The sequence below is a fragment of the Leopardus geoffroyi genome, chromosome C3, assembly GCF_018350155.1.
Source record: "Leopardus geoffroyi isolate Oge1 chromosome C3, O.geoffroyi_Oge1_pat1.0, whole genome shotgun sequence".
NCBI lineage: Eukaryota > Metazoa > Chordata > Mammalia > Carnivora > Felidae > Leopardus > Leopardus geoffroyi.
Window position 1 is genome coordinate 52,592,328 of NC_059338.1, and position 24,403 is coordinate 52,616,730.

The 24,403-nt window shown below is 39.0% G+C and overlaps 1 protein-coding gene across 11 annotated transcripts in view; it reads right to left on the reverse strand.

Moving 5' to 3' along the window:
* The window catches only part of RABGAP1L (RAB GTPase activating protein 1 like), a 767,496-nt gene that overhangs the window by 132,186 nt on the left and 610,907 nt on the right, over positions 1–24,403 (reverse strand). For all 11 annotated transcript variants that reach the window (XM_045452833.1, XM_045452836.1, XM_045452834.1 and 8 more), the window contains one exon: positions 22,596–22,724. In XM_045452833.1, coding sequence (XP_045308789.1) covers positions 22,596–22,724 — 129 coding nt within the window. The remainder of the gene's footprint in view (positions 1–22,595; positions 22,725–24,403) is intronic.

Below are 24,403 nucleotides of genomic sequence, written 5' to 3' on the forward strand. Positions count from 1 at the left end.
CCTCCTGATGGAGACTTTATCACCTTCAACATGTGGTTTCCACGGTCCCTTCCGGTGCCAATATCCAGCTGGCACAAGGGGTAGAGAGAGAGCATGAAGACTCTTTGGGGGATTTCTTTTAAGCAGATAGACCAAAGGAAGGAATGCCTATCACTTTTACTCTCCTTCCTTTGCCCAGACACAGTCATAGAGCTACATCTAACTGCAGAGGAAGCTAGGAAATGTAGTCTAAGCTGTCTTAGCTTAGGAAAAGGAAAAGAGCTTTGGTGAACAAGTAGCCAATCACTACCACATTGTCTTTCCCAGATTACATTTCATCTGCAAATATACCCAGCTTTTGCATCTTAGGATGTGAATTTAACTGGGGTATTTATTATGTGTAAAAAATAAGTGTAATAAATACAATGAAATTCTACTACATAACAAGTTTGCCTGCCAATGAAGCTTACTATAAAATGAATTGCTTATAAAAGGTAAATTGTCATTACACTGGTTTATTAAAATGTGAGTTCAGCAACATAAAAATATTTTTTATTGGGGTGCCTGGGTGGCTCAGTCAGTTTGCATCCAACTTTGGCTCAGTTCATGATCTTGTGGTTTGTGGGTTCAAGCCCCATGTCAGGCTCCGCACTTTCTGCCCCTCCCCCACTTGCTCGCATGCTCTCTCTTTCAAATAAATAAACTTTATAAAAATTTTATTTATTTACTTATTTTACATAAATATAAATATTTATAAATAAATAAATATTTTAAAATCTCTTCATTTACATTATATCAAATAGTAGTACTGTCTCTACTTGGATTTCTTACTTGTCAAACTTAATAATTCCAAAACCCTACATTTCTAAAACCAAATTTGTGATCTTCCCTTCTGTATCTCCTCCTGACTTTGTCATCTTAGAAAAAGACCTCTGGACAAACAATTATTCAAGCCAGATCCTAGGGAATAATCCTATATATCTTACTCCCAAATCCCCATCCAGTTTATCAGTAGGTTTTACTTTCAAAGTATATCTTGGATTCATTACTTTCTTCCAGTTTCCCCTAATCCAAGCCAATCCACTTTTCAGCTGGACTACTGCTGTAATTTTATCTCCACCTCTACCTTTAGAGTAGCTCCCTACTTTCACATTTTCTCAACCTGTTCTTTCTCAATAAGTCAGACAATCTTCTGACAATCCTTCAAAAGATTTGCATGGTACTACTCAGGTTAAAATCCGAAATCCCAACCGAAGGCTTGCCCTGCATGAACCTCGTCCCTGGCTTCATCTCCAACTTATTTGCTAGCACTTATTTTGCTCAATCTGTACCAGCCTCTCAGTTCCTTGAAAAGGGCAAAAGCTTTTCCGTGTAAGGGCCTTATTACATAGTATTTCCTCTGCCCAGAAAAAAGTAATTGTTTTAAGCCATGACATATATTTTCCTTTTACCATGAAATATATTTTCTTTTCTTAAAATTCATTTTAATGTATGTTTGTTTGTTTGTTTGTTTATTTATTTATTTATTTATTTATTTATTTATTTATTTATTTATTTTGAGAGAGAGAGAGACAGAGCATGAGCAGGGGAGGGGCAAAGAGAGAGGGGGGACACAGAATCTGAAGCAGGCTCCAGGCTCTGAACTGTGTCAGCAGTTCTGTGTCAGCACAGAACCCAATGCGGGGCTCGAACTCACGAACCGTAAGAGCATGACCTGAGCAGGAGTCGGACGCTTAACCAACTGAGCCACCAGGTGCCCCCCAAAATATTTTCCTATAAAAGAATGTATTGATGCATATGACTCCCACTTACTTAAGGACCAAGGCTAAGATCTGCAATTATCCCACCTGTTTTACTCTGGGAAGAAGAGGTGTATGGAGGGGATGGGTTTTTCCCCCTAGTTCACTTATTGACAGAGAAGCCTTGGTCTTTGCCTTCTGCATGAGGCCTATTAAAACCCAAGATCTAGGCCACCAGGGATTGGCAAATGCCTAAAGAACAAAATACAGGTTTAGAATTTGCTGCTATCTCAGGATTCATCAGGTTTTCACATAATTTCTGGCTCCCATTTTTTTTTCTTTTACTTTCCCACTAACTCAGCCACACATTTAAAAATATATTTTAATTACCATATCCAGAAGTTTCAGATGTTCTGTACCAGAAGGGGTTATACTGACAGCTGGCCCATCATTTTGCCAGAAATGAAAGATCTCGTGTGGCATACTTTACCAATCCTCTTCAGCTGGCTAGGTCCTAATAATCTTTTAGAGCTTCAACTTAAAATGTCACTCTGAAAAGTCTTCCCCAGTCTAAATTAGTTTCATTTCTCTCTTGAAACAAACTTCTCTTTCCCTTTGTAACCTTAATAACAATTTCGATTACATATTATTTTTGTGTTATCTGTCCCTTCCGTTATCCTGTAAGTGCCAGGATAGGAATCTTGTCTGATGTGATTATTACTGAATAGAATGCCTAGTGGGGTACTAAGACGCAGTAGGTGCACAAGAAACTCTAGATGCTTATTATGCACAGGAATGAATAGATGCAATTTAATGTAATCACATTGAGTCAAAGTGTCTTAAATCTTGTAAGCAACTGATAAATACTGGCAATATTAAACAACTTATAAATACTGACTGCCTTCAAAAACTATGTAGGATAGGACAAGTTCAAAACAAAAAATAGTGGGTGTAAGCAAGGTAGTAAAGCACAGACTCTGGAACCAGGCTGCCTGGATTTGGGTTTGGGCTCAGCCCCTTATGAGCCAAGTGGTCCCTGTTAGAGACTTAAACATTTTGTGCCTGTTTTCTGATCTGTCCACTCAGGTCAATACAGGTATTTCGTGATGTTAAAATAATGATTAAATGGTAAACATGCCAAGCATCTACAGAAGCAAGATGTAATTGTGGTGGCTACTATTGTTACAAATTTAGTATTAACTGGTGGTGCCTGCAAAGAAAAATGGCAAGTTACACAGAATCAGAAGGGAGAAATATGTAGGGACAGCAAGCTGTAGAAAGGCACTTGGGTTGCAGACGCACCAGCGAGAGGCAGGAGCACACAGAGACATCCATGAGGGAGGCAGCGAGGGGCTGGCTGCGTGGGCGCCCACTGCCCGCACACACACATCACTGACACGGCGGTTAGGAGAGAAGGGGCCGGGATGGGCCTGCCATGGCTTTCTGCAACATGTGCATGCACTTAGTTCACTCGATCCATCACCAGCTCTCTGGTGGGGAGGATGTTTTAGACCTGACTTCGGCCTCAATTCATCAAAAATACCTGCAAACATCAGCCAAACAGGCAAGATTAAGTTCTGCTCCTTCTGACAGCGGCACGTATCTCTGGGCATTAAAGGCAGATTGTGTCTAAAGCAGCAGTTTTCCTGACAAATGAAATACTCTACTCATGGATCCTGTTTTTCAAAAAACAAAATACTGGATCTTTCCCATGTTTTTGGTCTTCCTTCTCTTTTTCAACTGCATTTTTCTCTAAATACTGAGAACATATTACACAGTATCTTCTTTTGCATTCATTCCCCACGCCCCAGATCCTGGATCCATCTAAAATCAAGTCATTAGAGTTTGGATCTTGTGATACGACACTGACAACAGGTCTGATTATTTTATAAGAAAGTTTTATTACCCTTTTTTCTAGGTATAAAACTAGTTCTTTTTAGTCCTTCTGAGACTATCTATCCATGGCCCTCCATGAAAATTTTACATTAAAATGAGCTTAACTGCATAACCCATATATTGAGAGTCTAAAGTTCTATCTGTTGGGATAAAATGACTCCAGCTGAACCCTGAGATGAATTAAAACAAACACAAATTAACTGGGTCCAGGGAGATAACTGCTTATGTCTTCTGCTAGGAGTTTTAAGGTTTTAGGTCTTTTTTTAAAAAAATTTTTAAATGTTTACTTATTATTGAGAAACAGAGAGAGACAGAGCATGAGCATGGCAGGGGCAGAGAGAAGGGGAGACAGAATCTGAAGCAGGCTCCAGGCTCTGAGCTGTCAGCACAGAGCCCGACGCAGGGCTCGAACTCACAAACTGCAAGATCATGACCTAAGCCGAAGTTGGACGCTTAACCGACTGAGCCACCCAGGCGCCCCAAGGCTTCAGGTCTTATGTTCAAGCCTTTAATCTATTTTTAGTTAATTTTTGTGTATAGTGTAAGACAGTGGGGGAGTTTCATGCTTTGGAATGTGGCTCTCCAGTTTTCTCATCACCATCTACTGGAGAGACTGTCCCTTCTTACAGTTTTCAATATACAGGTCTTTTACCTCCTTGGTTAAATTCATTCCAGGGTATTTTACTCTTTTTGATGAAACTGTAAGTGGGATTGTTTTCTTAATTTCTCTTTCTGATAGTTCATTATTAATGTATAGAAGCACAACAGATTTTTGCTTATTGATTTTGTATCCTGCAACTTAAGTAAATTTATTTATTAGTTTTAACAGTTTTGATGTAGTATTTAAGTTTTTCTCTATATAATGTCATGTCACCTAGAAATAGTGACAGTTTTACTTCTTCCTTTCCAGTTAGGATGCCTTTTATTTCTTTTTCTTGTCTAATGGCTCTGGCTAAGACTTCTTTTTTTGTTTATTTTTGAGAGAGAGAGAGAGAGAGGGAGGGAGGGAGGGAGGGAGGGAGAGAGAGCACCCCCGTGTGCATGCACACGTGAGTGGGGGAGGGGTAGAGAGCAAGACAGTGACAGAGGATTTGAAGTGGGCTTTGCACTGACAGCAGAGAGACTCGAACTCACCAACAGCAAGATCATGACCTAAGCCAAAATTGGACACTTAACCAACTAAGCCACTCAGGCGCCCCTCTGGCTAAGACTACATTGAGTAAAAGTGGCAAGAATGGGCATCCTTGTCTTGTTTCTGATTTTAGAGGAAATACTTTCAGCCTTTCACCACTGAGTATGCTACAGTGTAGATCACTTAAAAATTTTTAAGCTTCCTCTGAACTCTGGAAACCCATTCTCTGCTGAATGATAAAATCAATATCACAAGATGGACTTTCTTTGTAATCAGAGTATCTCTACTCAAATTTTATTAACAGTTCATAAGCAACTACTGCTTCTGCTATCAGGGAACCTAAATTAATGCTGGCTTTACTCACTCAGTTTCATTGTGAAAATATTTTTTAATTGAAAATGCAGCATCAGCTAATAAAAAATATTAATCGAAAATGCAATATCAGTTCATAATAAAAGTTGTATGCAAGGGTATTATAAATAAAAATTATTAATAAATGTAAGTATATATTATTAAAATGGCAAGAAAGTATCCTTTCCACCCCACATTCTCAGAAACTAAGTTAATTTATAAACACAAATATACTTGAACATAAAGTTACCAAGTATATGTGTGGTAGATTGTTAGAGGAATGGCTCCCATTCAATCAGGTCTCCTGGTATCCATTTCCCATGTGTAGTCCTTTTTAACACTGACTCTCCATGTGATTTGATTTGGTCAATGCGACCTGATAACTGTGACACATGCAGAGGCTGGTCTTACTTTTTGGAAACCTGGGACCATAATACTGTGAAGAAGCTCAGAGTAGGAAAACAGGTGGACAGAGAGATCCTATCCAGAGCTGTCCCACCTGCTGAATACCATCTATCACATGAACGAATCCAGAGACAGAAGCAGAAGAACCACCCAGCCAACTCTCAGAATCATGAGAAATACTGTTGATACAGACCAGTAAATTTTCGGACTGTTTGTCATGCAGCAGTGGACAAATGACACAGTGCACAAGCATAAATATGCAGATACGCTATTAACATTCCTTGAATTTAGTTTATGAATAAAGTAATTGATAATTATGAAATATATGAAGAAAATATAAAATATGACTAGAATTTCATACATAAATAAGGAAGAGACTAGTTTGTCTTTTGAAATCTGTATTAGCAGTCTTGATCATAAACTCTAATTTGATGTTTCTCCCTGTTTAAAAAGGCTGTGGCATATACATCTTAGCCTCAGTTCTTTCAACACAGTTATTTTTACTATAGACAACTAAGAAGTTAATGCAAATGAAACTAGATGAAACTTGAAAAGATTTTTAGTAGTCTAAAAATCGTTGAATAATTATCTGAAAAATCTAATAGCTGAAGATATACAAGGGCACCTGGTTACCGGAGCATCCAGGAAGAAAGCTGACCCTCCATCCAAGTCTTAAAGGTCTATAAAGGTGGAAAACTCACAGAGTCGTATTTCATGACCCCTGTAATATATACAATATAATAGACACCTTTCTGAAAGCAAAATTCAGATTAAAAAAACCTCAGCTATTTCACTTTCCTGTAGAAAGAAACCTGGAAGGGGTGTCTGGGTGGCTGAGTCAGTTAAGCATCTGACTCTTAACTTCGGCTCTGGTCATGATCTCAGGGTTGTGAGATCCAGCCCTGCGTCCAGGCTCCACACTGGGTATGGAGACTGCTTAGGGTTCTTTTTCTCTCCCTCTCCCTCTGCTCCTCCCTTGCTCTCACTCTCTCTCTAAAAAAACAGAACAGGGGTGCCTGGGTGGCTCAGTCGGTTAAGCATCCGACTTTGGCTCAGGTCATGATCTCACTGTCCGTGAGTTCGAGCCCCGCGTCGGGCTCTGTGCTGACTGCTCAGAGCCTGGAGCCTGTTTCAGATTCTGTGTCTCTCTCTCTCTCTGCTCCTCCCCTGTTCATGCTCTGTCTCTCTCTGTCTCAAAAATAAATAAACGTTAAAAAAAAAAAAAAAACAGAACAAAACAAAAACCCTGGAATACTATTCAATGTAATGTTTTTTTTCTGTTTATTTCCAGAAGTCTTTTCAAAGAGGATTTAAAGCCCAATCTTCTTCATCTTAAATGGACAGGATTTGTTAACTAAATAAATATTTAATGAATGACTTCTTTGATCCAGCTACTCTGTGAGACACTGGATGAGACATAAGGCATCTAGAGAAGAGGAAGGTAGAGTCAAAGCCTTGAAGAACTCACAATAAGAGAAAATGACTCAAAGTAAATACAGTAATGAGATGCCTGGATGGCTCTGTTGGTTGGGCGCCTGACTACTGATTTTGGCTCAGGCCATGGTTTGAGGGTCACGGGATCAAATCCTGAGTTGGGCCCCCGTGCTGAGCGTGGAGCCTGCTTGGGATTCTCTCCATCTCCCCTCCCTCTCTCTCTCTCTGCCCCTCCCCTGCTCATGTGTATACACACATAAACACACACACACTCTCTCTCTCAAAATAAATACACTTTAGAAAAAGAAAATAAATATAGTAATAATGGCTAATATTTTTTGTATACTAACCATGCACAGCATTGTGCTAAATTTCTTACACAGTTGACCCTTGGACAATGTGGGGGTGTTAGGGGCACTGACCCCCCACATAGTAAAAAAGCCACGTGTAACTTTTAACTCTCCCCAAACTTAACTACTAGTAGTCTGCTGATGACTGGAAACCTTACCAATAACATCTACAGTTGATTAACACATATTTTTATGTCATGTATTATATACTATATTTTTATAATATAGTAAGCTGGAGTAAAAGAGTTACTAAGAAAATCATAAGGAAGAGAAAATACATTTACAGTCCTGTATTTGTCAAAAAAAAAAAAAATCCACATTTAAGTAGATCCACACATTCCAAGTCTGTGTTGTTCAAGGGTCAAGTGTATATATTATCCCACTTAATCTTCACAGTAATCCTATTTCGTAGATAATATTATCCTTATTTTACAGAGCAGATAACTGAGGTACAGGGAGTATAAGTAACTTACCAGAGATCATAGAGGTAATAAATAAAGAAGCCAAGATTTGAACTCCAACAACATGGCTTCAGAAAAACCACATTTTTCACCACAATTCTGTTGCTCTAGTGCAGGAATTACCAGAGTTAGAGTAAATAACAGCCTAGGTTCCCAGAGGAGGTGATGTCTGATCTGGGTCTTAAAGGGTAAATAGGGGTTTGCTTGATCCCATAACTGCAACTGGAAATGATAAATAATTTAGCGGTCAGTCGCGCATATGCTTAGCTTTAATCATTCTTACAACATCCTTGTGCCGTAGGTATTAGCCTCGTTTCATGATGAGAAAACTACTCAAGGAGATTAAGTAAATTTCTCAGGGTCACTCAGTTAGTAAGAAGTGGAGTCAGAATTCAACACTAGACTTGTCTGCCTCCAAAGCCTCTGCCTTTTCCAGGCACTCCACAGAGGGAAAGTACTCCAGGCGGAAGGGACAAGATGTGCCAAAGCCCGGAAGGGGCATGGCATATTGGTGTGAAAGAAGGGGCTGTCTGCCAAGCTGAGGCGGGGGTGGGGGGGGGTGGGGTGGGGGGGGGCGTATCCTGCAGGTAACAGGGAGCCAGCAGGGTACTGGGAGGTGAGGAGTGACAAGAGGAGGTTGATTTTCCAGGCAGACAACTCCAGTGGTGGTGAATACAGGAAACTGGAGAAGCCAGGAACTCAAGCCGGAGAGACCAGTTATTCTCAGGTGGCTGTTACAGTCCAGACAGGTGAAGTCAGGGGCTTGAGACTATGGATTCTGAAGGGTCTAATAAGCTCCTGCTATGCCAGACAATTTTCTTCAGGATCTTCCCCCGGCAAGGCAATGCATGCCATCTGACCTCTTAAACAACGGCCATCTTAAAATTTGGTGAAATGTCTTAGAAGAAAAAATTTTATGTAAATGATTTCAGAAAATAAAGTAAGTTCCTATGTTGTATTCACAATCTGCTGTTGCCTAAAATAATCCATTTTATTATAATAGAAGAGAGACCTTCTTCTATCGCCGGACATCCTGTTAAGACATAACTTACTTGCACAACTCACTGCCTCTCTTTTAGGAAAGGAACAGAAACAAGGAGGTTGTGGTTTATATAAGATATGATATAATATATAGGCGGGACGATAAGGAAGTTAATGCAGTGAGACTATACCAGAACCTTATATAAGGTAAATTAGAACTTTTAACAAGCTAACACGCATGCCAGAGGAAACGCCTTGCCAACCACGTGGGCTGATGGAAGTGGAGGGTGAAACTGTGAAGAAAAAGAAAATCTTTTCGATAATCTGAGATTTCACGATAACATGGGAGAACTTTGGTGTGCTGACAAACATCAGAAACTGTCACGTCTTATTACCAGATGCTGGAGATCAGTTAAGGGTTGCCAAATAAGATCCATGTTCAGAAGAGAGCATCTTCAGAGAAAGTGGAGAGAAGCTGACACTTTGTTGATGATGAAAAAGACCTTATTATGGACTGAACTGTATGCTTCCCAAATGCACCTGTTGGAGCTCTAACCCTCAGGACTGGGGTCCTTAAGAGGATAGGACACGGACAATACAGAGGGATGACCATGTGAGAACACAGTGAGGGGGAAGCCACCTGTAAGACAAGGAGACAGGCCTCCGAAGAAACCAAACCTGCCAACACCTTGATGTTGGACTTCCAGCCTCCGGAACAGTGAGAAAGCAGATTTCTGCTGTTTAAGCCACACAGTCTGTGGTATTTTATTACGGCTGCCCTAGCAGATTACTACAGACATGAAACTGGGGGCAGACATGAGACTCAGAAAAAAAGCACTGCCTATTGAGGAATCAACCTAGCAAGAAACTTCAACATGGAGTGAGGGCTAGTGGGAAGCACTGTGATCTTGGGGGTAAGGGATACTGGAGGATAACGCTGTGCGTGGAAAGGAGAATGAAATGCTGCAGAGAACACACTGATAAATGTGCTGACCCTGTGCCAGCTTGGGTGCTGAAGCTTCTAACCTAAACCACGTAACACGAAGTTTCACCACCTCTTCATGTGATTTGTGCTCCAAGATTCCCTCACATAATAATGATAACATCAGCAGCAGCATAATAATAAATAATGGGTATCTGAAAGAGACCATGTCAACTGCATGCTGCAGTCATCTGGGTAGGAAGTGGTGCAGGCAGGGAAAAGGTTAGACACTCCAGAGGAAAGAAATCACTCTCTACTGGGTACCAATAAAAAGTCCCTAGGCCACGGGAATTGACAATGAGAAAGTTATTTCCCATTCAATCACAACTATCAGCTATAACAAGGAATATAATTTTCTCCTCAGCAGTTTGTTTGCCTTTAAGTGGAGCTTCAGAAAGGTTGACAACAGTTGGAGACATGTGAATAACACTTAAACATTTTCACTATCTTTTTTTGGTTGCTATTTTCATTTACGTATTACTTCCACTGCTTTAAAAGAATTTTTTGCTGGGGGGTAGGGAGAAGGAGAGAAAAAGGCATAACAGTAAAATAAGTAAGTTCTCCAGAGCATTAATGAGACTCAGTTATTTGCCAGTGAAATGCTAAATGGGTCCATGAGTTGGCGAAACAAGAATATAATAACCAAGTAAACATATGTAATTTTACCTGATTCTCCCCAGAGTAGAGGCACCCGCAGCTGAAACAGCTGTGGTTGGAAGGTTTGGAATACTAACCCCCCCCTCCTCCCGCCCACGATCCAATGGCCCAGACTTCTTAATCCAACCTATCTTAAATACTTTCAACATTTACATCTATTTTAATTGCTACCTAAAAGAATCAAAATTAAATTATTTCTAGTGAGGAGCAACAAAGGCACAGAGGAACACTATATACATTTTCTTGTCTAAAATAGATCTCCAAACACAAACTGTGGAGCACACTTTAAATATAATCTTAATATGAATTCAAATAGTAAAGAAAAAAAAATAATCAAAGAAAGGTGGATCTCAGTGTAAGTAGTTGTGGGAAAATTATTTGTTACCACTGTTTCCAAAGAGTGAAGACGGGTTCTAACTTTATTCTCCAACACAGATAAACACAAATTGTAACAGATAGACAGTGTTGGGCAAAACATTGCAGAAAGGTATATGAAATATGAAAACTCCCACTTAAGAGCATAACCATTAGCTGAGAATGAATTAGTTGCTGGGGAGAAAAAGATACTTAAAGCTTGAAGGGAGAGAAACTGCTAGTCGAAATAGCAGTTTTGAGGATTCATTTTTGTTGTTAATTCTATGTGGGAAGCTCTGCCTGAGGACATCGTACCATTTGGAATGCATAAAAGGGTGTAATGCTTTAATCCTATGATTTATTGTTTCTCTTACTAAATAGAGAGACGCCCGTATAAAAATCAATTTTTATATCCGTTTATCTTATTTTTCTTTGGTGTAGGACAACCTAATGATTTATATAGATTAGCTCAAGATACAATACCCAGGTTTACCCATCAAGTTAATTTAAAAATATCTATATGGCTTTCTCCTTAATAAACTGAAAGAAAATGACTGGCAGGTATAGGGGTAGTGGTAGAATAAAATGGCGGAAGTAAATAAGGGACAAATGCATTCTAGCTGATTAGGAACAGCCAGAAAAGCTGAGTTTTCTAAATGTGGAGGGTGCCTGACGCCTGGGCATCTGGAGCTGTGGCCTATTTTCTCCACCTGTCATCAAGTGTTTCAGAGTATGCCCACATTTACACGTTTCCTGCCCGTTCCCACAGTACACGACTGGGAGAAGCAAGATCAACCTGCATTAACCTCTGTTTTGGGGGAAAAACAAAACAATGCCCCAAATAGGAGGCACACTGAGGACTATGAACGTTAACAGAAGCCTCGAAGGAGAAAAGAGGTAAATGTTTTGATATAGAAACTACCTTGTTATCAATCTGTTATTTATCACCTTTCTGTATCCTACAACATAATACTTCCCCAGCAGAAGATTATGATCCTTTAAGCCAAATATTCCCAACTGTGGTTGTCAATGTAGAGGTCTTCATAGGAAAGGAACACCAGATGTGGTTCCATTAAAAATGAACCCTCTCCGGGGCGCCTGGGTGGCGCAGTCGGTTAAGCGTCCGACTTCAGCCAGGCCACGATCTCGCGGTCCGTGAGTTCCAGCCCCGCGTCGGGCTCTGGGCTGATGGCTCAGAGCCTGGAGCCTGTTTCCGATTCTGTGTCTCCCTCTGTCTCTGCCCCTCCCCCGTTCATGCTCTGTCTCTCTCTGTCCCAAAAATAAATAAATGTTGAAAAAAAAAAAAAAATGAACCCTCTCCACAGTGCACATAAGGGCACACATTTTAGATCCATGAAGTTGACAGAAGCTTCTGTGTGGCCTCATTGCTAATTCAAAGAAAGCATTTGTTTGGGAGATTATATTCTTGTTTACACACAGCAAGAACATCCAGAAATAAACAGCAAATACTATGAAGAAATTAGAAGTAAATTGCTTTCAATACAAATGTTCTTAACACTTTTGTTCTAGTGTGAAAGTTTTTTTTTTTTCAAACAGTTAAATTAAAATTCATGGTTACAAATATGGAGGTCTCAAACAGGGAAAAATGTTAAATTTCTAGATTAACAAATTTACCATATTCCGTTAAAAACATGATTTGTGAGAGGCAAGATCAAATTATACCAATGCACTGTGGGAGGGTAGATAATTGTCCATCTCAGTAGAGAGGTAACTGAGCTGGAGCAGAGCTTAGAATTTTCCGAGGCAAGTAGTTACCATGGTAACATCTTGTCATTGGTGGCTACCTCTCCCGCATAGGGCCGGAAGACAATTTTGGTGTTGTGGTGAAGATGGCAGGGCCCCCCTCACCTCCCCTGCTCCTGTTGCTCTGCACATTTCTCCCCAGTGCATCTCGAATGTCTATGATCACAGGAAGACGGGAGAGAGAGTAGCACTGTTGCTAGGAAGGAGAGAAGCAAGTCAGAGGAGATGGCCATAGATGGCAAAATAGCAATTGGTGTGGTTCTGCTGCCGCTAATCAACCTGAGCTAACAGCTGGAAAATTTAAGTACAAGTCAGTATTGTCTTCCAGTGTCGCCCAACTGTCTTTCAAATATAAGAGTTTTGGGAGGAAGGTTGCTTTTTTCTTGGGTAACCACCACCAAGTCATTTAACGTCCTCCCTACCAATCTCCTTAGTCATGGATTTCAACAATTCTTTGCAGCTCTCCCTCACCCGCGTTTCTTGCAGTCCTCATTGGTCTTCACTTTCTTTTCTATTTGTTAGTCTCCATTTTCCATCATGTCAACCACTCTCTGGCCACTACCCTTGTCTCTGAACCTGTGGTGCGCTAGAGTCATCAACTACCAGTTCCTGAGAAGCAACTGTTAGCACTTGGACATTGTGTGAGCCAGTTCTTAAGTCACTGGTACCTTGAAATTGGCCATGGTGGGAATATTTACACCATGGAAATTGGCTACAAATCAGGGATTCCCCTTTTCCTCATCCCTCTCCTCCCCCCAAGATCTGGTCTCTTAGTGCACCATTGCCCTGGCCCCACTGTCCTTCTTTTGCCTCATTCTGGCAAACCTCAACTCTGGGTCAAAATAACTCGTTTCTTCATGAATACACCTGGGCTGCTGAGTGTTTCCAGAGAAACTCACAAAACACTGCAGATTTTTGCCACTATGAATTCATGATCTCCAACAATAGTCCAATAATCTTGTGTTTTCCCACTTAGTTCTTCCAATCTCTGCAATGTCTGTTCTAAAAACTTCTCTATGTTCTCTAACACCTCTTACTCTACTATGTATTCCCTTCATTCTAGAATCAGCTTAACTGAAATAACACAAACCTTCAAATGAAATACTCTCAATTTTCTCATCAAACTGCACATTCCCTTTATGTCCGTCGATTCCTCCTCATTCCCTTGAATGGAAAAAAGGTCCATTCTTTTTTAATCTAAGCCCTTACCTCCTCATAATCCTGTCTCTGTTGGTATTTTCCCCTTTCTTTACTGAATTTTCAACATTTCTCTTTCTGTGGGCCTTTCCTTCTTATTTAAAGATGGAGTGGTCTGGTCCCTACATAGCAACCCTCAGGATTCTCTGAGCTATAGTCACATTGGCCTTCTCCCAGTTTCTTAACCATACCTTACTCCTTCCTACCTCACAGTGTTTGTACATATTGTTCCTTCAGTCGGGAATGCCTTAGAATCTCAGTTCAAGAAAGCTTTCCCTAAATTGTTGGTTGAGTCAGTCAGGCTCCTTTGTTCCTTCTCCTCATATAGCCTTATTACATCCCATCTGAGCATTTATCTCACTCTGTAATTACACATTTACTAAGGTGACTATGTAATATTTCCACACAATAGTGTAAACCCCATGATTTCAGGGAGCATATCTGCTTTTGTTCTACCTGATATTCCCTGGATCTAGCACAGTGCCTGGTATACAGTAGGTGCTCAATGAAGAAACTGATTCGTTGAGGCTTTTTAGCATTTAAACACTCATTTTCCCATTCCCCTGAAACCCATCTCAACCTCTTATCTTCTCATCTCTCTCGTACTTACGCCCTGGCCTGCTGGCCGTCTCTTCCATCTCCCATCTTCTTTCCACACTAAGCTTCTTAGAAGAATTGTGTTATCTTCCGTTCTCCATTTCCTCCCCTTCCACTTATTTCTTGAATCATTGGAGTTTATACTTCATCAATCCACTGAAACTGCTCTCACTAAGGCTATTAAGGACCTCTTTATCATTATTGCACAATGTCTGCTTTCCACTCCTCAGTACCTTATATGACCTCTAAGCACTGCTGACATTTATTCAACTTCTTCCTTCTTGAAAACGAATACATCTTCCCTTAGCATTCACACTTCATTTCTCTACTGGGTTTGCTCCTGCTGTCTCAGTCTCACCAGCTTCTACTTCTCAGCCCATTTTTTACACGTTAATGTATTTATCCTCAACACTCCTCTATGCTCCTCTGTGAGAATTCACCCACTCCCGTGGTTTCAATGCCGATGACATCCAAATGCCTACTGTCAGCTCAGCTCTCTAGCATCCACTTACTTGGTATCTCTATATATTTGGATATGAGTCTGTGGATACACATTGCAAACCTAACGTCTCCAACACTTCACTCACTGTGTTCCAGCCTTGTAACTTGTTGCTTTTTGTTTGTTCCCTTTGCAGTGTGATTACTACCAAGTTGCCTAAGAGTTCTGGGTGTTGTCGTGGCTCTCTTTCCCAGCTGTAATGCTCACATTTAATCACTAAGTTCTGTTGATTCCACCTCCTGAATATCTCTGGAATCTGTCCATCTCTGTCCAGCCCATAGCAGATACTCTGGTCACTTCTCACCGAATTGGTCTGTCACTAATATCTAATCTTACCCCTTTCAGTTCATCGCCACACAGCAGCCAGAAAGACCTTTCTAAAACAGCTGATCATTTCCACCTTCTATTTAACCCCTCACAACGCTTCCCATTGCCCCCAGGAAAAATCCAAATTGCGTACCATAGCTCACATGGCTTTGCACCAGCTGTCTGGCTCCTGGATACCTTGTCTTCCATTTCCTATTCTCCGGTCATCAACTATGATGAGGGCTTGGACAGTGCCATATTTTCCTACCTCTGGGCCTCTGCATATTCTTTGTTTGGAACATCCTTCCCCCTGCCTCAGATACTCTTTCACCCCTGCTAATCCTTAAAGTCTCATCTTAACTCCCGACACACGACAGGCACTCAAGTCACGATCTCACTGTGCACTCAGTAAATGAACTTTCTTTCTTAATTACCTTGTTTGAGTTCAATGTCACATTTTGAAGTTTTAATTTTGTTCAAGTAACGAAATAGGCTAATTTCTATTTTAAAATTTTATTTTATGAAGATCTACCAACAGATTTTTTTTGTTGTTGTTGTTAAAGTAGGCTCCATGCCTAGTGTGGAGCCTATCACGGGGCTTGAACTCACAATCCTGAAATCAAGACCTTAGCTGAAATCAAGAGTTGAATGCTTAACGGAGTCACCCAGGGGCACCCCCGCAACAGAATATTTTGAGGATGTGATGAACTTTGCTACTAATGAGGTGCATCACAAATGAGGCATGTGCAACATTATTCCAAATAAAAATCAACTAGAAAGGAAGACAGGGAAGGAAGGAAGGAAGGAAGGAAGGAAGGAAGGAAGGAAGGAAGGAAAGGAGGGAAGAAGGAGGAAGGGAGGGAAGGAAGTGGGGGAGGGAAGGAAGGGGGGGAGGGAAGGAAGGGGGAAGGGAAGGAAGTGGGGGAGGGAGGGAAGGAAGGAAGGAAGGAAGGAAGGAAGGAAGGAAGGAAGGAAGGAAGGAAAACAGACAAGACTTGCTTCCCAGTCTTTAGAGAGTAATTCTTAGGAAAAGTTTACATGTCTATAGAAGTAAGGTATACACAGTACTCTAACTTCTACTACAGGTATTTTACTCTTCTAGTTTATTTTTCTTTATTCCTATGAGAGCAACGGCAGCTAAATGAATTCCATTATAATTAAAAGACTCAAAATTTTAGTATTTTATCCTTATAGTATTGAATACATAACATCATACATAGCATTGAATCATATGGAGGCATGAAATACTGAATTAAATTATATATGATGTTTAATATCTGACATTTTTTACCAAAAAGAATGGCAATTTCATCAATTCAACCTAATATAATATAAATGATACTGAATAAAAATATATAAAAAGACAGGTCAAGAATTATAAAGTTTATATATATAAGCCCTTGAATATTTGTAGATACCCATTCATAAACTCTTACATGCTCTACAGAAATATCAATTTACTTAACAAGTTTAAGATTGTTCCACAATATAGAGGTTAATTTTTTTGAGTCACTGAATTCCTCTTAAGAATCTAATAAGGGGAGCCTGGGTGGCTCGGTTGGCTGTCCAACCTTGGCTCAGGTCCTGATCTCATGGTTTATGAGTTGAATCCCCGTGTTGGGCTCTGGACTGACAGCTCAGAGCCTGGAGCCTGCTTCAGATTCTGTGTCTCCCTCTCTCTCTGCCCCTCCCCTGCTCCTGTTCTCTCTCTCTAAAATAAATAAAAATATTTAAAAAATTAAAAGATTAAAAGAATCTAATAAAAGGTATATAGTCTCTTACCAGGAAAAACAAAATCCTCATATGCTTGTATAAAGAAATCAAAATTTCTACTGATTTAGAGTCCACGAAGCCAAGAATCAAGTTTAAGAAGGTCTGTAATAGCAGAATTTGTAACTACAAGGTAACATTTGAATAACAATATTCAACAAAACCCGAGGAAGTGTATATTCAATATGACTTTTCAAATCAAGTCTGATGGGTCAGCATATTTCCTGATTTTATTAAACTGTCTGAAACCATAGGAGCAGGGAGATATTTGAAAATTTTAAAACGTGTTACTTAAATCAGAAAAAATAAACACAAAAACATTTTTGATACTTACTATTACACAGCTTTTCAAAGAATAAAGTTATTTATCTAATCCAGTGGGGTTTGTTAATACATCTTGTTGGTACACTCACAGAAATAAACCACGTACATGGCTAGTAAGTTATTTTTCACCTGCAACTCTCCTACCTATTTTAAAACCAGTCCGTTCACTGAAATCACTGATCACCTAGTTCTTTAAAAGTTAGAGGAAAGTGATTCATTTTATTGGGTAATTAATTAAACGAGAACATGTCCATTCAAAGAAGATACAATCATACACGGATCCTAACTTTGAAAATAATTAAAATTAAAACAATTTTCATTATTTTTGGCCAACATTCTATCTTTAATCTCAAGGCTATACCTAAGAAATGGTGAGTTCAACTTTTTTGCCTCTTCCCTACCTGCCGTCACCTTTGTCTAACAGGTAGCCTTGATCTCTCAATCCGCTGGCTCCTAAAATTTCCAGTTGCTAGCATATCCTGCTATAATGATGGCATGATGACTCACATTCTCACCACACCCCTACTTCCATTATTCACTGTTAACACCTCTTACAAGTTGCAGCCTATCAGGATGGGGAAGGGGGAGGTGGTGTGAACAGTATGACAGGCCTCAGGGTGTTTTCAATATTGCAAGCTGTTGTGAGATCAAGTTAGTGGGTTATGACTACCTTTTCAGTTTGAAGACTTTTCTTGGGGAGAGGGGAGTTTAAATGACACAAAATACAAAACAGTAGTAGAAGAGGAAACATCAGCGTGCGTGACAAATTACAAGGGTAAGTTTTTATTCAGATGTGTCTGGGTGGTCAGGGTTTTAATATAAACGCTATTTTAAAATGTAGGTCTCAGTTGAAACACAATTTTAAAACTTTAGGTTGGAAACCTATGCTCTAGTTCCAGCAGGGTGCTTGGATATTGTACTACTTATGTCTTCCTTCTCTGAGTTTCACCTCACATCTGCCTCATAACCGTGTTATAAATTAAAAAGATGTCCTGTGATACAAAAATCAATGTATTTCTGCGTGTATTCTATATGTATTTCTATACATGAATAAGAAACTATCAGAAAGAGAAATTAGAAAACAATTCCATTTATAATTGCATCAAAAAATACCTAGGAATAAATTTAACCAAGGGAAGATCTGTACACTGAAAACTAAAAGACATTAGTGAAAGAAACTGAAGACACAAGTAAGTAGAAAGACACTCCATGCTCATAGATTAGAAGAATTAATATTGTTAAAATGTCCATATACTCAAAGCCATCTATAGATTCGATGTCATCTCTATCAAAATTCCAGCGGCATATTTCACAGAAACATAACAATTTTAAAATCTCTCTGGAACCAGGAAAGATCCAATACCCAAAGCAATCTTGAGAGGGAAGAACAAAGCTGGAGGCATCACTCTCTGACTTCAAACTATATTGCAAAGCCAAATTAATCGAATCGGTATGGTAGTAGCATTAAAAAACAGACATGTAGATCAGTGGAACAGAATAGAAAAGTCAGAAATAAATCCATGCATATATGGTCAATTAATTTACAACAAAGGAGCCAGGACTGTATATCCTGGGGGCAAAGGACAATTTCTTCAATAAAGGAGGATGGGAAAACTGGAAGGCCATGTGCAAAAGAATGAAACTGGACCACTATCTTACACCATACAAAAAATTAACTCAAAATGGATGAAAGACTTGAACATAAGATATGAAATCATAAAACTCCTAGAAGAAAACATAGGTGGTAAGCTCCTTGACATTGGTCTTGGTGGTGATTGTTTTTGGATTTGACATCAAAAAAACAAAGACAAAAAAAAGGAAAAATAAACAAGTAGGACTACATCACACTAAAAAACTTCTGCACAGCAAAGGAAAATCATCAACAAAATGAAAAGGCAATATATTGAATGAGAGAAAATACTTGCAAATCATATGTCTTATAAAGGGTTAATGTCTAAAATATATAAAGAACTCATATAACTCAATAGCAAAAAACCCCAAACAATCCAATTAAAAAATGGGCAGAGGATCTGAATTGACCTTTTTCCAAAGAAGACATGCAAATGACCAACAGGTACATGAAAAGGTGTTCAACGCCACTAATCATCAGGGAAATGCAAATCAAAATCACAATGAGATATCACTTCACACCTGTTACAGTGGCTCTTATCAAAAAGATAAGAAATAAGTGTTGGCAAGGATATGGAGAAAAGGGAACTCTCGTGCAACTGTTGGTGGCAATGTAAACTGGTGCAACCACAATGGAAGATGAAGGTTCTTCAAATAATTAAATTAAAATTAAAAATTAAAACTACTAGACAATCCAGCAATTTCACTCCTGGTTGTTTATCTGAATAAAATGAAAACACTAATTTGAAAACATAACATGCACCCCTATGTTCACTGCAGCATTATCTACAAGAGTCAGTAATGGAAACCACCTAAATGGCCACTGATGGATGAAGGGCTAAAGAAAATGTGGTACACGTACACAATGGAATATTATTCGGCCACAATAAAGAATGAAATCTTGCCATTGGGCACAATATGGCACTTGAGGGCATTATGTTCAGTGAAATAAGTCAGGCAGAAAAAGATAAATATCGTATGATCTCACTTATTTGTGGAATCTAAAACAAAACAAAATGAAACAAAAACAAAACAAAAATACCAAGCTCATGGATATAAGAGAACAGACTGATGCCTGAGGCAGGGAGTGTAGGAGGGGGCAAAGTAGGTAAAGGGGGTCAAAACGTACAAATTCCATTATAAAATGATGACATTATTCATTATAAAATAAACGAGCCATGAGGATGTACCATACAGCATAGTGACCATAGTTGGTACGATACTGCATGTTTGAAAGTACCTAAGGGAGTGGATCTTGAAAGTCCTCACCCCAAGAAACAAATTTTGCAAGTGAAACAAACACAATGTTATGTGAATTATACCATAATAAAAACTAGTGTCCTGTGAGTACTATTTTAAATACCCAAGAAAAAGTTACTTTCCTTAGATAATGCAAAAACAAAAAACAAACCCCCAAACAAAACGTAAAAACAAAAAACAAAATCAAATAACGCTATTCTTACTTGAAATAACAATTCATGTCTACCTGTTCACCTTCACGCAAGTCACTCTGGTTGGACATATTCATCCCAGAAATGGTCCACTCTGATCATATTTTGAACTTACTTTCTAACATTTTAAGTTTCTGTGTCTTTCGGATCCCATGTTTCCAGCCTGACCATTGTTAGTTGCCTACAACCCCTAAGTAGCTTCATAAATTATATTGGAAAAAAAAAAAATCCTTCCCTATGTATCTCATAATTTTGAATTGTTTTCCTGGGTTTTTCATTATCAATGATTATCCAATGCTACCAAATTTCCTTTGAAGACATTTAGCTTTCTACCTTACTAGTTCTCCTAATTCTCTAATTTTTTACTCTTAGAAATGAATGTTTTATTTTAACAGATTCCTACAGCACTGTTCCAGTTACAGTACTTTTCTCTGACAGCTCTGGAACAATCAGGGGCTGAAGTCTGTCTTTCAAACCAACGTCCCATAAAATTCAATCAAAGTCACAATGGCCACTGCAATGTGCTTTCAAAGTCCACAGACAAATGTGGCTCATGCTTAGTCATTTGGCCCAGCCAAATAAAACAATCAGTCCTGAAGGCTTTAAAAGTCTGCATTCCAGGATGAAGATTCAGAGACCTATTTTTCTTGATATCTTTGGAAAATGATTTTTTTTTGAATATAGAATTCACTTGAAAGACAATATAGTTTTTCTTCCCAGTTATTCCCAGTTATTTACTTTCAACATTGAATTGGACTTTTTAACATTTAGAATTTACTTTAAAGTAAGTTAAAATTAAAAAAAAAGTATCACACCAAAAAAAGTGTTCAAGTAGGTATGGTGCTTAGATGAAGTCTATGTCAAAGTACATTGGAAGTAATAAGTTTAATAACGCCACAGCAATTCTATCTAGTTATCGCCTAATCCAAAATCTGTGGAGTCATCTTGACTCCCTATTTCCTCTCATAACCATGTCTAATGTGTCATGAAATCCTCTTGGTTCTCTTTCAAAATATACTCAGGTTCCAGCCACCTCCATCTCCACTCCATCTCCATCCCCAATGTTCTCAGCGGGCAAACACTATCATTACTTCTCAACAAGATTACTGCAGAAACCCCTGTCGGATCTCCCTACGCTCACCCTTACCTTGTGGTAGTCTGTTCTCAACACAGTAAGTAAGCATTGTGATCCTCTGAAACCTCAGAGTTTCTACTCAAAACTCTGGAAGGGCTAGCCGCTTCACCCAAAGTAAAGCCTAACTCCTACATTCGCTGGCTCCTTGTAAACTCTTGAACTTCCTCTCCTATAGCTCTCATTTTCATTCACTTCACTCCAGCTACACTGGCCTTCTTGCTGTTCTTCCAACCCACCAGGCATGAGCCAGCGGCAGGACCTTTGAACTTGCTGGAATGCTCTTCCCCTAGACATCTCCATGGCTAACCCTTCTTTCACTCTCTTAAAGAGGTCTACCCACTCTGACTACCTAGTAACAACTGTAACTTTCCTTCTCCTCCTCAATCTGGTCTTGTTTATTTCACCGGATGTTTCCTTTTTTCATAGCTATTTATCACCTTCTAACACATTAAATACATTCTTTACTTACTATGTTAGTCATTTATTGTCTGTTTCCTTCTGTAAGAACATAAGGTCCGTAAGACATGGGATCTCTGTCTCTTTGTTCAAAAGGGAAATTTCTATTTATGTATTTAGGTTAGGTTAAGAAGATTCCTGAGTATTTTCCAGAGGTACAAGAATTAACACTTGTAAATTGGTTCCAATTTTTTTAAAAAAATGTGTTCTCTAATCTGATCCCACAATTTTCTGGAGAGAAATTTCCATATCAAATTATTTTATAAATCTCACTTAGTTTTATTAGGCATATGATAAGGAGCAATGTATCGACAGCCATTTTGCAGATGTGGGATGGAAGTGGACAGATCAACATCCAAAGCTTTCCAAGTCCCTTAGAGAAAAGAAAGCACTGTCTAAGCAGGCTTTTCTTGCTTTGTTGTAAATAATCCTAAAACAGATGGCCAAAAGCTAAATGCTAAGTCTGCTGCCATGGAAACCACTATCACAGTGGCCCATTCTAGAGCCCTACCTATAAGATAAACGTTTGTCTTCCTATTGTTACAATCTGAACCTACTAACTTTCACTCCAAGTCCTACTAGAAGTTATTTTATACATACCAGCCTCACAAAAAAGTCTGAGACTAGTTCATACATACCATCACCCTAACATAGCCAAAGTACAGCAATGTACAGAGAAAGCGTTTTAAATAATTCTTTCTTCATTCAAGTTGTATCTTTATTATATATAAATTCATGTATCTTACCTTAATATTGCAAGCCTGCTCCATCAATCTTCTGGCATTTTCCTCAGCCCTGTATCTTTTTGGAAGCTGAACTCTGAAAAACTTTAAAGCACCTTCAAAATCAGCCTGCAGAAGATCTTCCTTTGAGGTCTGCAAAATAATTCCGAGAATTATCATTACATTTTAGCCTGCACTCAGGACAAATACATTGAAAAATGAATTTCTGTTTTCCTGAATGCACATTTGTAGCTAAGATCTAACTTGGTTCCATAAGTTTTTAGGAACATATTTCTAACCCCTTTACTATTTGCTGAAATAAGTCACCATGAATCCTAGACACAATATAAGAATTAACAGGCTAACATATTTAATTTATATAACCTAAAGATTAGAATGGTGGATCCCAGCAAAGCTAACCAAGTTATAGCTCTGAGAAGGAAAAGTGCAAGAAAAGCAAAAAATGTGTAACTCTGATCTATGACTTTAGTTTGCTGGATATTTTAAGGGTATTATTAGAAACCTGGCTTGGGGTGCCCGGGTGGCGGGTTACTCAGTCAGTTAAGTGACTGACTCGGGCGTGATCTCATGGTTTGTGAGCTCAAGCCCAGTGTCAGGCTCTGTGCTGACAGTGCAGAGCTTGTTTGGGATTCTGTCTCCCTCTCTCTCAAAAGAAATAAATAAACTTAAATTTTTTTTTTTCAAAAAAAGACAAAAAAAAAAGAAACCTGGCTGAAGATATAGAGAAGGTAAAGTATATTAGAATTACATAAGGAACACCTATTGGGAGGACTTTTCAACTAATGACAACAACAGTTCAAGAAAATAAGAAATTGATCCCCCACCTTAAAAAATGCCATGAAAAAATAAATAAAACAAATCACTTAATGACTGAACTTCGTATGAAAACTACTGTTTGCAAAATTTACTTCTTTAAGAAATAACCACTTAGAAATGAATATATGCATGCATGGAAAAAAGACTGAAAGGAAATAAAAGGTTTCTCTGGATAGTGGGATCATGGTTTCCTCCCCCCACCCCCCCCCCTTATATATTGCTGTATTTGCTGCAGTAAAGATTTTGTAATGAGAAAGACAATAAAGGGTGCCAGGCTGGCTCAGTCAGTAGAGTCTGTGACCCTTGATCTTGGGGTTGTGGGTTTAAGTTTCATGTTGGGTGTGGAGCCTACTTTAAAAAAAAATGAGGGGCACCTGGATGGCTCAGTCAGTGTAAGCATCTGACTTTGGCTTAGATCATGATCCTGTGGTTTGTGGGTTCAAGCCCCACATTGGACTCTGTGCTGACAGCTCAGAGCCTGGAGCCTGCTTCAGATCCTATGTCTCCCTCTCTTTCTGCCCCTCTTCTGCTCATGCTCTGTGTCTCTCAGAAATAAACATTAAAAATTTTGTTTTAAAAATGAAAAAAAGCAATAAGTATTTTATTAAAAAACTGTCAGCAATCTTTGGCAAACACCATGATACAAATTATGGATTAAAGCAGACTAGGTACACAGAAGTAAGTCAAAGAGAAATAAGGTATTTCAAGAGCCAGAAATTGTCAAAAACCTCAGTAATAAAATGAAAAACAACAAAACAAAAAAAACGCAACCAAGATGTTTAGAAATCATAGAACTATGTGCTAATTCAAAATATCACTTTATCTCGATTCAAATGTAGACCTGATCAACCTTAACAGCTGTACCGAAAGAGTATAAGGAAGTTGGAGAAATTCCTGCTGACGACAGGGCCCAAGTTGTCTTCACCACCCTGGTCCAAGCCATTGTCATCTCTTTGGTGAGCCATTGCAGTAACTCCCTGAGTGGTCTCCCCATT